The following is a 14,867-nucleotide window of genomic DNA, read 5'->3' on the forward strand; positions in this document are numbered from 1 at the left end:
TTGCCTCCAATAAGGATTAATTATCTTAGTTGGGATCAAGTACAAGCCACCGTTTTATTATTAGAGAAAAAGGAAATCATTTTAAAAAAGGTTTAATTAGTTTATAATGGAGTCTATGGGAGATGGCCTTCCCATAATTCAGTAATTTCAGTAATTTCTGGATAATGAGTTTCCAAATAATGAGTCCTATACCAATAGCTGATAATACAGGGCTGACACAGGAGCTGATCCTACTTAACATTTTGGCCCTCAGAGCTCCAACCCTAGATAATCTCCTTCACATACTAAAGTCATTGTAAGAATGATCTAGAGGGTTCCCAAATGTCGTGTAAAAAAATAAAAAAAAAGTTGGAGCAACAAGCAAACAAGTTCCTGGGGTGCCAAAGAAGGCATTTGATTGGCTGTTTGGTGGCCCCTGTGTGGACTGGCAGCTACAGGTGGCTTGGCAGTATCCCTGGTTTTTATGAAACCAAAACTTCAAGCCTCCAAGCCTGGAATTCAAAAATAAGCACCTGCTTTGAGGCCACTGGGAGCAACATCCAAGGGGTTGGAGAGTAACATGTTGCTCCTGAGCCACTGGTTGGGCTCCATTGATTTAGAGTGACCTTTCCTCTGCCTTATATGTATTCTATAGAGGGGGAAGTTCCAGTTTTTAAGAAATCCCTAAAATGATCTACGAATGGCTGAGTTTATATTGTTGGCACTAGTTTAGGAACTGGAAGGCATCTGGTCAAGATTAAATGTTCCCTGAAAGTCATTTAACAGAAAAGCTTTCATACCTTTTGGATAGCAGTTACGGACTCCTTCCCGCACCTCACAAATCGTCTCAGATGGGCAGGAAAAGGGCTCACATTGCCACTGGTTAAACTGAGGGCAGGAACAATTCTGCTGGCAGTCTTGGTCAATGCCCACATATCCTTGCTGTAAGAAAGTTTCAGCTTTAAGACATGTTGTGACCTATTACCAGGGTCAAGTATGGTCAAGAATCCAATGTAACAATAGTTCCATTTAAATGGATGGTTCACCTTTGAGTTAAACTTAGTATGTTATAGAAAGGCCAATTCTAAAGCTTTTAAACTGGCGTTCATTTTTCGAATTATTTGCCTTCCTCCGAATCTTTCCAGCTTTCAAATGGGGGTCACTGACCCCATCTAACAAACAATTGCTCTGTAAGGCTACAAATGTTCTCACTAATTATTACTCTTTCTATTCAAGCCCTCAAATCAATACACGGTTACTACATTTCCAGCTTAATCTAAACCCCAAGATACAAATTCCTGACTTTTACCCATTTACATTCAATGTATGTATTTTTTTTACTGCTAGCCAAACTTGACCCAACGGTGCTCTTTGAAGGCCCAGAAAGCCGAAAATCAACAACTGCCTATGCCCAGAATTTAGTAACTCAGGTTGCCGACTCCCAGTTAAGCCGAAAGCAAAAAAGTCACAAGTTAATCACCCTGATTAAGTTATCAGTTCATTTTGGGTTTAAATCCCCTTTAAAGGGATACAGTCATGGGAAGACTTTTTTTCAAAACACATCAGTTAATAGTGCTGCTCCAGCAGAATTCTGCACTGAAATCAGTTTTTCAAAAGAGCAAACAGATTTTTTTATATTCAATTTTGAAATCTGACATGGGGCTAGACATATTGTCAGTTTCCCAGCTGCCCCCAGTCATGTGACTTGTGCTCTGAAAAACTTCAGTTACTCTTTACTGCAAGTTGGACTGATATCACCCCCTCCCCCCCAGCAGCCTAACAAAAGAACAATGGGAAGGTAACCAGAGAGCAGCTCCCTAACACAAGATAACAGCTGCCTGGTAGATCTAAGAACAACACTCAATAGTAAAACCAAGTCCCACGGAGACTCCTTCAGTTACATTAAGCAGGAGTGAGCCTGCCAGAAAGTAGTTCCATCCTAAAGTGCAGGCACAAGTCACATGACTGGGGCAGCTGGGAAACTGACAATATGTCTAGCCCCATGTCAGATTTCAAAATTGTATATAAAAAAACCCGTTTGCTCTTTTGAGAATTGGATTTCAGTGCAGAAGTCTGCTGGAGTAACACTATTAACTGATACATTTTGGAAAAAAAAAAAAATCATGTTTCCCATGACAGTATCCCTATAAGGTATGAGCAATTGCATGAGGTTTATACAATGCAATTGAAATATTGGCTAGTTGGGAAGAAAATTCAGAAGAGTCTGAAATTGCTCTGCTTCGAGAAGAGGATCATCAGAGGACCTCTTGTTTTCTGAGCAGATATATATCACACTACTTTCCTGAAGGCTTGCAAGGACACCTTAAAGGTCAATTTGTTGAATGTTGTGGTCATAGTGCACCTTTTTACGCAGTGCCAACGGAACAGCCTCTAAACCCAATCTTTTCTAGAAAGGGGAAGAAAAACAAAAAACACTGTCGTATGCTCTACTTACCCGATAATAGGAGCCTTGTTCATAGCAGCCACATTCTTCAGCGAGTAGACACCTACCCCAATCTTCATAAAACCCACTGTCACATTTACAGCCCTCTGAGCACCTACTCTGGCAAGGCATGGATCCTGAAGGATCAGTACAAGTTGCACTACAGGGGTCCTTACAAATTGTATAGTTACGGTTTGCTGGACACTCAAGAGCTGGGAAAGGAGAGATGTATATGGTCAGAATGCAGGTCCCACATAGGTTCTATTTAGCATAAGTGAATGTGTATAGTTCCCCTTGTAAGGCCCCCGAGAGGAAGCAACTTAAAAGCCACACAACTGGCAATTTACAGTACAATCATGGGTGGATCAATCATTTTTAGGTGCCTGCTGTGTAGTTAAAGGGTAAGATTTCATTATCAATGGTCAAATAGAAAGATTTCACTAAAAGGCAAAAAATATCCCAAGGCTTATTTGTACAAGAAAATCCTAGGACAGTTGGGCATTCCCCCCCCCCCCCAGAAAAATAATTCAGCAGATAGTTATATTGGCCCTTTAAAGCCCTTGATAAGTAGTCAAAAAATAAAACTTACGACAGAAGGACTCATTCCTCCATGGGTAGATGATAGAACCAGCAAGTTGGCACGTCAGCGCATATCCTTCAATGGCAGAACAAACATATGAATTGAAGCCACCTCCCATAATAAAATTCATCATGCAGCTTTCATAGAAGTCTGCTGGAGAAACAGATTCTCGACATGACCTAAACGGCCCTTCTGGATCCATAAGAACTGCACATTTCTTGGCTGCATCAGAGAATTGGGAGGTTTCATTTGGAAAGTCGTTGCTGAAAACCTGAACAGGAGTATCGCACATTCCTTGTTCTGGGCTGGAGAGCCATCTAGAGAGTGTGGCATTCATGTCCGGCCAATCGTCTTTGGCATTTTGGTTTGCGTTGCCACAAAGGCCACACATTTTCCCAGAGTAGTTTGATGGGATTTGAATAGAGAGTAGTGAATTACTGAGCGAAATGAAAAGGCCAAAGTCTGTATTGATGACCACAGAAGAGTTATGACTGACAGCGGAGATTTTACCATTCTCTAAATCAATCTGGTTGGGTTGGGCCGTGCCATTAATCTACAGGGGGAAGAAAGAAGGGAAGAAAAAAAAGTGGTGAATCACCTATATGGTCGAAATTCCTGATCACAAATAAACTTAAAATACAAGTTCCCTACCAGTATTCCTTGGGCCTCTGTGGATAAGCTTAGTGTGTACCCATACACTTTCAACAGAACCTCCTTTAGCATGTACATTCTAGAGGTATCTTCAAGATCTCCCCTTACGTGCACCTCAAATTCAGTGGTCAGGTTATCCATCTTGCAAACCTTTGCCATGATGTAAGAGCAGTTCACATTCCCATCAAGTGGGGCACCATCAAAAGAATGGTAATGTAGATTATTAGACACCCAGCAGATAGGAGACTTTGGGGTGGAACAACCAAGAACACCCTGATTCACCAGGCACAGTTGACTAGAGTCACAAGAGTATTCCTTGCACACGGTTGTGCCGCTTAGACATGTGCATTGCTCCAAGCAGCCATCTGTAAGCAAGGCTGCTCCTGGTTTCAGGTACTGGCCATGAAAGAGACAACCACAGTCTTCAGGGAGGACACAGATGTCTCCACTCTGGGTATAGCCCAATTTACAGGAACAGCCTTCTTTACAAGGTAGAAGGCAAGGCAGTGGTAAACTGTGATTACAAGTTTCAGGGCAACTGGACACACACAGCTCATATTGAGTGTTGTCAGGGCAGGTTGGCTCTGTAAGAGAAATGAGTTTAATAGAACTTGCTTTCCTTCTTTAGAATTCCTAAATTCTTAGAGATACAAGTACATTTTCTCTACTATGTTTCTAGCTTTTAGAATGCAGAATCTAGAATTGAATGTTAAACCAGAAATACACCTGGTGGGTCTATTGAAGTCTAATCTAGATCATACCATAAACAAGGGGCGAGAAGCAATTTAAGAAGTTCCTACTTACTACAAAACTCTTCAGTTCTCCATGAGTAGACCATTCCCCCTGCTTCTTGGCATGCTGCCACAAAACTGCTGAGCAATTGGCACAGGGCGGCTTGGCTTCCATTGTTCTGGCACATATTCAAAAGACAGTTTTGGAAGTAGCTTTCGGTGTTGATATGTATATGGCAGTCACGGAAAGGTCCCTGCAAATCTTTTAGGATTCCACAGCTGTTAAATGACTGATAGAGTTCCTTTTCCACATCACCACATTCCCTACAGTCTCCTGTGCAAGAACTATCACAAGACTGGACTCCAGGGACAATGTCCGATGGTGCAGCACATGCCCCGCACAGTGTATTGGCATAGGAGACCGGAACTCTCACCACCAGGAAGCCATTGCCGACATCAAACGAAACAACCAGTCCAAAGTCAGTCTGTAGGATGATGGCATTCAGGCCACTTTGGAAAACTTGCAACTGACTGCCATTTAGTACAAAGGGAAGGCTCACCAAGTGCCCATCCACCTGGAAAAACAAAATAGACATACTCTACTTTAACATCCATTTAGATGGGTTATATAGAATAGATGCATTATAAATAATTTTTTACATTACTTGAGGGCCTCATCCTTGAAATCAAGCAGTTCACATACATCAATTGGAAACACTCAAGTGTTGAGCTACTGCATCTTACTGAAGTCCAACAGGCAACAATCTGGTCAATTTAACATATCCGAATTCCACCAAACCCCACATTAAAGGTGGCCATACACAGAGATCCGCTCGTTTGGTGAGGTTGCCAAACAAGCAGATCTCTCCCAGATATGCCCACTTTGAGGTGGGCGATATTGGACTTATCCGATTAGATCATAATGCAGAAGTATGGATGGTCTGATTGCGGGACCGCATTAATGAACAGATGCGGTCAGTGACCCAATGGGATTTTTAGCTCTGCCAGATAAACATTTGCCCGATCAGCCAAATATTGATCAGGAAGCCCATCTGAGGGCCCCATACACGGGCCAAGCTGCTGACCGTCTACCGGCATCTTTTATCAGCCCATGTATGGCCACCTTTAAGCCAAGGCACAGTGCTTTGTGCGTGTAAGTAAGGGTTTCTAGTGTAAGTTGAATAACTAAATACTATGGCTTGGACTGGGGGCAAATCACTTATATTACAGAAAAACCCATGTTAATATTTTACTGTACCTCAACATGTTCTTCCTCATCTTGGCTTATGGTCACAGCTGTTCTATAGACTTTAAGAATGACTGTTTTGGTGTAGTTCAAGCCTCGTTCCAAATATAGTTCAAAGTATTCTAGCCCAGGGTGTGAGGAGCAAAGTCCTGCCAGTTTTGATAAGCAGGATCCTTCGAATTGGTGCTGCTGCCCATCAAAAGTAAGATAATGCAGGTCTCCAAGCACAAAGCAAGATAGATAGGGACGAGGGTTACACGACCAGGAGCCATTGACAAGTTCACAGTGATGACCAACATCACATCCTTGAGTAGGATGACATTCTACTTTTCCTTCTGAGCCAACGGACTGACATTTCATACTGCAGTCACTGTTGAGGAATTCTGCTCCACTGGGATAATAACCACCGCTCCAACTGTAGCCACATTGGTGGGATGGAACACAAGCTCCCATACTGAGCTGCAGCCCCTCTTCACAGACGCAGGACTCCAAGCAAATATTGCCGTCACACAGAGAGTTAAAATACTCTTGAGAATCCAAACAGACACTGGGATACGAAGAAGGGCAGGTTTCATAGTGACTCTGGGGTGGACATTGCAAATCTGCAAAATTGGATAAAAAACACCCAATAATAAAGTAGAGTTTAGAACATTGTGGATGAGAAAAAAAAAAACCATGCAAAAAAAAAAAAAAAAACTCATGAAAGTTTTCCCAATTTTTTACTAAAAACAAATGGAACTATGTTTTGGTTATTTACATGTATTGGATAAACCAGTTAAGAAAGCTCAGAAATACAGGAAGGTCATCTTGCATAGACTCCATTTTAATCAGATTTTTTTAAAATTTTAATTATTCGTTGGGATCAAGTACAAAATGTCCCGTTTTACTACAGAGAAAAAAAAAATCCTTACTGGAGGCAGAAGCCTTTTGGGATTTATTCATACAGAGATGGAATTTTTTAGTACAGGTATGGGACCCATTATCCAGAATGTTCAGGAACTGGGGCTTTCCTAATAACGGATCTTCACACCTTAAGGCTACTAGAAAATCCTATAAACCCAATAGGCTGGTTTTGCTGCCAATAAGGATTAATTATATCTTAGTTTGGATGTACTGTTTTATTATTAGAGAAAAAGGAAATAATTTTTAAAATTTTATAATATTTGGATAAAATGGAGTCTATGGGAGACTGCCTTTCTTTAATTCAGAACTTTATGGATAATGGGTTTCCAGATAACGGATCCCATACCTGTAGACCTAAGGTAATGAGATCCAAATAGCAGAAAAGGTCCCTCATCTGAAAAACTCCAGGTACAGAGCATTCGGGATAACAGGTCCCATACCCAGTACTAGCAAGTTATCCTCCAAACCTTGTTTGCAAATTTTAACAACTATTTAATCTTAGAGAAGTCTTCTACTTACCACATTTAGCGATGGTGCGCCATTTTGTTAGAATTACTCCTTCCATACCACAGGCAAGAGCGTAGGCCTCCAGCGCCGAGCAGGTGTCGTTCCCATTATCCGTACATAATGCATAAAGACAACTGTCTATAAAGGGTTTGGGACATAACTTTTCATGGCAAGCCCGAAATATCTCATGACTCGACATCAAGTAACAGTTTTGAGTGACAGAAGAGGAGTTCACTATTGGACATTCCTTTGATGTAATGGGATTGGCAGGGTCACAGAGCTCTTGGTCAGCACTCGAAATCCAACTATTTGTGTTTAACAACTTCTGGGAGTCCTCAGCACATGCACCAAACACATTGCTCGAATAACGGCTGAGGAGCTGAAGATGAAGAAGGCCATGCACCCCTATGGTCACACGAAGTCCGAATGTAAACGATATCACCGTGGATAAAGCGTGCTGCTTGATGCTTAGATTCCCATGAAACAGAGTTGCCGGCATGTAGATCAGTTCCCCGTTCAGCTAAAGGGTTCATTAAATATAAAGTTAATATTTGATCACTTGGGCAGATGTAATAGGAACACCTATGGGCAGAAAATGTTCTGTAGAGGGTTTAAGAGAAGTGAAAATGTTAAATGGAACAAGGGGGCAGATTAACTAACCGGCAAAAAGTCGCCACTTCGCACCCAGCCCAACACTTCTCCAGGCGAAAATTCGCTCAGACAGCGCTAATGCACGAAAATGCAGAGTTTCTTCCTGGAGCATCAATGATGTTGACTAGAGGTACTTCAGTAATAGGAGCATTTCAAAGCAAAGATACACTAGCGTTCATTCCTGACTATTGAAAAGTCGCTAGAGATTATGCGCTCAGGTTAATTTGCATATGATGGGATATTTAAAGTCGGATAGACCGCTTTAGATTATGTTGCAGCAAATACATTTACACATGTCCAGGGAACCTTAAAGACAATAGAGTGGTTCTAATGCCCTACACAAGCCCACTGTATAGTTAATGTTCCATGTGTTAGAAAATAGGACTTTTGCAGCCCATCACTCTGAAAAAAGGAAAAGTTACCAGCGTTTTTTTGAACTAAGACGCATTTTCCACTCCGAATATGATGTAAGTGAAGATTAAGGAAGATCTATACACGCCATTGCACTTCACCTGGTCTGAGCTGGCAAACGCAAGTCTGGCGAAAGAGGCAACGTTGATAAAATCTGCATTTTAGTGAATTTGCGTTGTAACGTCCATTCGCCAAAGTGAATGGTGACCTGGCAATAAGAGTGTGAATGAGCGCTAGCGTCTTTCTTTTGCTGGCGAATTGACAAGTTTTCGCTATTGTTAAGTCACTTCGCCCTTTAGTAAATCTACACCAAGGGCTTTTGCCATTGCCTTTAAATCTTAATGTTAAAACCAGGTTAAATAACCATGGTTGCTTCCAAAAAAAATAAGTTTGGTTTTGTATTTGTTTTGTGTGAAGTGATCAATGTGGGAAGACCTCCCAAAATGATAACTACACCCTGAAATGCAGCATACTTGGCTGCTACACCTTTAGGAGGTGCCAATGTTATCAAATGGAGATGGGCGATTCCAACAGTACCAGCGCTTTTATGTTTAGGAGTTACATTAAGCTTTACCTTAATTCTGCCAGACAAGTCCTTAGGCACCTCCACTGTCTTTCCATAAGTTCGGAACCTCAAAGAGAATTCTTCTTTTGGGGACGTTTCCACACTAAAGGGCCACTCTTCTCCTTCCATCCCAGGGTAGGCAATCAGTAGACTTGTGCAGTCGGGTGTAGACTGGAACGTATGGCGGCCACTGAATGTGCGATAGTATCCACCTCCCCAGACCATGCAGGTTTGGTAATCGGTATAACAAGTGGGCTGTTCTACTAGTGGGCAAAGGTCATCCTTGCAGTCCTTATCCTTGCATGATTGGATCACTACAAAGTGCAAGTAACAAGAAAAAGAAAATAAATCAAAAACTAAACATGAGCATCAGATGGTGGAATTCCATATGGAATATGCACAACCCTTACACGGATGTTACAGATATTAATGCTTTGGATCAGTGGCATACAGTAACTTGAAGACATTGGGCTCAACAGCAGTCATTTTGGGCTGCCATAAAAATTAAGGCTTTTTTAAAGAAACCGCTCATCAGTTAACCCCCCCCCCCATGTACCCCTATATCTCCCAACAGTCACAAGGTCTGAAACACTGGAGTATCTATAGAGTAAGCAGAGCTCATAGTCGCGGGGAATACCAGACCATGGGGTTCTCTCTCTAATTGTTCAAGTCAATCAGCAGCCAGGGAGCAGGGGGAAGATCAGTAGGGGGCAGGGAGTAGGCAGGCACTTTCTAGTAGACATTGCTGTGCACCGGGCCCCTCCAAAGTTTATTTTTTTTGCAGGGGTCCTGGCACTGGCAAGTTATACCACTGATCTGAATTAAACAAATTCTGTAAAAAAAAAAAAAAAAAAAGAAAAAATACAACTTTTCTTTAAGAGAATAGTCAGAGTTCCTTATAGGATACATCCAAAGTCACCTGCACTCTTCTCAATACGGTAAAGATACTAACCTTTAGCCAGACATACTCCTGGCACGCCAAACATATTCATTTCTTTCCTGCCAATGGTGTATAGGCCAAACGTTGTATCAGGATGAGATATTGTATTGTACCCTGTTGTATTGAGTAATATTAGGCCCCAGAGCAGGTCAGTGCCATTGAGGCTGTGCCAGTTGACCTGTGGCAGCTGCTCATTGTTGTACCGTAGCCCCGTTGTGCTTCCATGATGCACCACCAACATTACAGTGCTGCTGTAGTCAGGCATTAAAAACAGGTAATAGGCAGTACAAATATCATCAATAGACAGGACCTCGATCAGAAACACATCCAAACTGGTTGAGTTGTAGGGTCCACCATATCCATACAATGAAACCATAATCTGAGCAGAGCTAGATATTTCCACCGATGCAGACAAGTCCATTGAAAGCTTTTCCACATACCCAGGAAGCAGGTTCTTCACGAGGAGGAAGCTATCGTTTTTTATTTCTAGCACAGTTGGGGAGGCTGCCATGATATAGAGTGTGTTGGAGATTCCGTGAAATGCAATGGGTGGAACCACAAAATGAAAATCCCATGAAGCCACCGGATGGAGTTGTAGGCATACATGGTTGCAACGACTCAATTGTGCAGCACAACTGTGACCTGAGAAGACTCCAACTGGCTCCTGTGCCACTAAATAGGTTCCAGTTAAACTTTCATTGCTTTGAAGCTGTACAGATTCCCATGGGCCAAGTAGAATACCAAGTTGCTCTCCAGGTTGGTAGATCATGTCCTCAAACTGCACATATCCCTTAAGCTCAACCTTTATCTGATTCACAATGGGGCCATTTATGATTGCTATCTGGGCGAATGTGCTCGCAGGCCCATGGTCAGGTGTGACCATATAGTATTCAGTTCCCCAGTCAATAACTGGGTAAACATGGAAGACGCTGGCGGAAGTAGGCTTCTCATTTGCGGCCGATACAGAAATCTCCTTGTTGGAGGAGATACGGATGGTGACATTTGATCTGGAACAATGAAGGATCTCTAGATCTGCTGGTAGTTCCACCTTAGCAATAGAACCATAGGATAGCGAGACGACTTTCTCAAAGCTTCCATTTGGAAGCCAGACTTTGACTTGAGTTTCAGAGAAGAAGCCAGTTAGGAAGACTTCAAGATGGGCCATACTGGTGTTAGGAAGGAAGTTTTGCATGAAGACCAAGGCAAACTCCTTGCCAATGGGATCAGCAACACCAAGACCTTGAAGACAAAGGCAATGATATCAATCTGTATAATTTTATAAATACTTGTGGTGGATATGAACAGAGGGGCTCAGTAGTTATTTCACTTTATATTAAACCACAGGTGCCACATTTAGATTGTATGCAAAGACTTCAGGCAGTACTTCTTTGCCCAACTCTGATGGCTTAGAAATTTAGCTAGAGATATCAATATACAGAAAATAGGTTATCCAGAAAGCTCCAAATTACAGAAAGGCCATCCCCCATAGACTCATTTATCCAAATGATCTGCAAATTTTTAAAAAACTGATTTCATTTTTCTGTGTAATAAAACCGCCGCTTGTACTTGATCCCAACTAAGATATAATTAATCCTTATTGGAAGCAACAGCAGCCTATTGGGTTTATTTAATGTTTATAGGATTTTCTATCAGACTTAAGGTATGAAGATCCAAATTATGGAAAGATCCCTTTTCTGGAAAACCCCAGGTCCTGAGAATTCTGGATAACTGGTCCCATACTGGTATATCTTGAACTAAAGATGCCAGGAAAGATGCAAAGCCGTTAAAGAATAATTGACAAGTTTGATTGCTATAGACGACCACTATAACAGCATCATAGCAACTAATCAGCTTTACAGGTAAGGGACCCATTATTCAGAATGCTGAGGTTTTTCGGATAAGGGATCTTTCTGTAATTTGGATCTCCACACTTAAAAACAATTTAAAACGATAAACCCAATAGGCTGCTTTTGCGTCCAATAAGGATTAATTATATCTTAGTTGGTTACACAGAAAAAGGAAATAAGTTTTAAAAATTTATTTAATTTATTTATTGCCTTTATGCAATTGGGAGCTTTCTGGATGACCAATCCTATATCTAAACTGGCCAACTGCAGTCATAAAAGAACATTTGATTGGTTGCAGTGGGCGACTAGTTTAGAAAATAAAAGTTTGTGGAATACCCCTGATCAGTCCAATTAGAATTATATCCCTTTGATCATAATTGGGGTCTGACCCACTTCAGTATAAACAGTTTTCTTTCAACAAATTAAGGCGATTCATTAATTATACCCTGAATATGTGTATTCTCAATTCATTCAGTAGTAGCCCATAGGACTGGTTACGTGAACCTTAATAAAGTGCAGTGCACTAAATTAGAAATTTATGAATTAAAATAAAAATTAGAAATGAATTTCCAATCCTTCAGTGATTCCCAAAGTTCAATTAATTAATTTTTACTATAGATACTAGTGATCTTTTTCTACAATAGGTTTAAAAATAACGAGTTTAGCTCACGATAACACCCAATTTCTCTCCCAAATCCCCAGTGTAAGATCAGTTCTTCTTACCCAGCACTTTTAGTAGAAGTTTGGCTATAAATTAACTTTTTATAAAAGAGATTAAACTCCTCTTAGTCATTTTTATCATAACTAGTTTACGTTTTTGGTTCAGCAGGTGGGGCATTCGGCTTGTTACTGGGTTGATAGGCAGAAGCCCAGAATTGGAGAAACTCACAATTTTAGTTTTTGGTGTAGTAGCAACTCCCTGCATCAAGACACATCAGTGGACAGGGTTAACTGGGAGTTAATTGAAAGGGGTGGTTCACCTTTAAATTAAACTTTGTTTTCTAGAAATACCAATTCTATGCAACATTTCAATTGTTTTTAATTTTTTTAACTTAATGGTCTTCTCCGGACTCTTTCAGGCTTTCCAATCCAGGGTCACTGACCCCCCATCTAAAAATCAAATGCTCTGTAAGGCTACAAATGTATCATTATTGTGACTATTAGTCAAACTGCTATTCAAACCCTGTATTTATATTCCAGTCTCTTAGTCAAATCAATGCATGGTTGCTAGGGGAGTTGGACACTAGCAACTTGATTACAGAAACTACAAACTGGAGAGCTGCTGAATAAAAAGCTAAATAAGTCAAAAACCCCAAATAATAAAAAATGAAAACCAATTTTCTCAGAATATCCCTCTTTACAATATACCAACAGTTAATTTAAAGGTCAACAACCACTTTAAAATGTATGCTGCAAACAGTGTGTGCATTTTAATTAGCAGGGAAGTCAATTTAGAGGAAGGCTTGTGCCGGTTCAGTTTTACATGGGATGCTGGGAAAGATAGTTCAACAGCTGAAGGAGCACATGGTAGAAATAAGGAAAAAAAAAAAAAAAAAAAAAAAAAAGAGAGGGCTCTATTGTGTTGCTATTGAAGTCATTTCCTTGAGACGGGGCCCTTCTGAGCCAAGGGCCACATGAATTTCCCATTACAAAACAAGTTGTAGCTTCTTACTCACCAGACAGACAGAGAGTGATAAAGAGGATAGGGGTCCATTTCACACCCATTTCTGCAAGTGGAAGGAAATTAAAGGATATTAGAGAATCATTCACTGCACAGGTTTTATTCTCCCAGCCGCTGATTACACTGGCAGGTAAAGGGTAAACCAAGGAACATCTCATGATACAACAGAATATTCTGCCAATTAATTAATCCTCCAGGTCTCAGTGTTACTTCTTATTGCTCAACGTTTAACCTGCCTATAAAACCCGCAGGCTGCACGGCTATTTTTGTCGTTAGTTTGCTTCATGACTGCATAAAGAACCAGTGCAGTCTGCAGCATGAATTTAAAGAAAATTATTTAAAATATTCACATATGCGAAAGGAGACGGGTGTCAGAAACATTACAGATATAAACAGCTCAAATCCTGCATTAGTTGTATAATAATTTCCCCCATCCCACCAAACGCACTTCATGTTCTTACCAGCAGTGTGGTTAAGCAACTCTCACTGACCGCTTGCCTTTATTAACCCCAGATAATCCCGCCTCCTCCAGACCATTATTGTTAACCCTTTCAGTACTGGATCGTTCAGGCTGCTGCCTCATTCCTTAACATGAATTGCTACTATGACAAATGCATCAGTGTTAAACGTGTGCCGCAGCTCTTAGCGTTGCAATTTCAACTGCAATCTGGTTGCTAGGGTTTCATTACTCTGGCAACCAGGTCCTTAAAAGAAAACTAAGCAATTAAACAAAACTCCTACATTTGATCTATTTTATTTTGGTTGCCAGGGTCAGTGACCCTAGATTCACATTACAATTTAAAACCAATCACCTATAAAATCCACATGCTGCACGGCTGCCAAGCAGTTTATTAAAGCACATGGTGCAGATTGCTCTTCTTTGTGTGCATATACAGCTATAGGATCCATTATCTGGAAACCTGGTATCCAGATAGGCCGTCCACCATAGACTCAATTTTAAAGGAGTTGTTCACCTTTAAATGAATGTTTAGGATGATGTAGAGAGGAATATTCTGAGACAATTTGCAATTGGTTTTCATTTTTTGTTATTTTTTTATTTTTTTATTTAGCAGCTCTCCAAATTCTAGTTCAGCAATCTGGTTGCTAGGGTCCAAATTCCCATAGCAACCAAGCATTGCTTTGAATAAGAGGCAGGAATATGAAAAGGAGAGGCCTGAGTAGAAAGATGAGGTATAAAAAGTAGCAATAACAAGACATTTGTAGCCTTACAGAGCGTTTGTTTTTTAGATGGGGTCAGTGACCCCCATTTGAAAGCTGGAGAGAGTCGGCAGAAAAGGGCAAATTGGCAGAAAAGGGCAAATCATTCAAAACCTATAAAAAATAAATAATAATGAAAAATTAAAAAGTTGCTTAGAACTGGCCGTTCTATAACATACTGAAATAATTCTACTTTTTAAAAATGATTTCCTATTTCTGTGTAATAATAAAACAGTCGCTTGTACTTGATCCCAACTAAGATATAATTAATCCTTATTGGAAGCAAAACCAGCCTATTGGGTTTATTTAATGTTTATATGATTTTCTAGTAGACTTAAGGTATGAAAGTCCAAATTAAAGAAAGATCCCTTATCCAGAAAATCCCAGATCCCAAGCATTCTGAATAACAGGTCCCATACCACCTGTATATATCTATATCTATATCTATATCTATATCTATATATATATATATATATATATATATATATATATATATATATATATATATATATAT

General features: G+C 40.4%; 1 protein-coding gene across 1 annotated transcript in view; it reads right to left on the bottom strand.

Moving 5' to 3' along the window:
- The window catches only part of muc5acl.S (mucin 5AC, oligomeric mucus/gel-forming like S homeolog), a 29,261-nt gene extending 15,653 nt beyond the window's left edge, over nucleotides 1-13,608 (bottom strand). Inside the window, exons 1-11 of the mRNA XM_018228369.2 lie at nucleotides 13,584-13,608; nucleotides 13,131-13,181; nucleotides 9,620-10,846; nucleotides 8,677-8,981; nucleotides 7,053-7,560; nucleotides 5,643-6,232; nucleotides 4,458-4,959; nucleotides 3,654-4,237; nucleotides 3,012-3,555; nucleotides 2,435-2,634; nucleotides 780-921 (exon numbers count right to left, since the gene is read on the bottom strand). Of these exons, the coding sequence (XP_018083858.1) occupies nucleotides 780-921; nucleotides 2,435-2,634; nucleotides 3,012-3,555; nucleotides 3,654-4,237; nucleotides 4,458-4,959; nucleotides 5,643-6,232; nucleotides 7,053-7,560; nucleotides 8,677-8,981; nucleotides 9,620-10,846; nucleotides 13,131-13,179 (4,651 nt within the window). The 5' untranslated portion in view covers nucleotides 13,180-13,181; nucleotides 13,584-13,608. The remainder of the gene's footprint in view (nucleotides 1-779; nucleotides 922-2,434; nucleotides 2,635-3,011; nucleotides 3,556-3,653; nucleotides 4,238-4,457; nucleotides 4,960-5,642; nucleotides 6,233-7,052; nucleotides 7,561-8,676; nucleotides 8,982-9,619; nucleotides 10,847-13,130; nucleotides 13,182-13,583) is intronic.
- Nucleotides 13,609-14,867: the final 1,259 nt, after the last annotated feature.

The sequence above is a fragment of the Xenopus laevis genome, chromosome 7S (assembly GCF_017654675.1).
Source record: "Xenopus laevis strain J_2021 chromosome 7S, Xenopus_laevis_v10.1, whole genome shotgun sequence".
Taxonomy (NCBI): Eukaryota; Metazoa; Chordata; class Amphibia; order Anura; family Pipidae; genus Xenopus; species Xenopus laevis.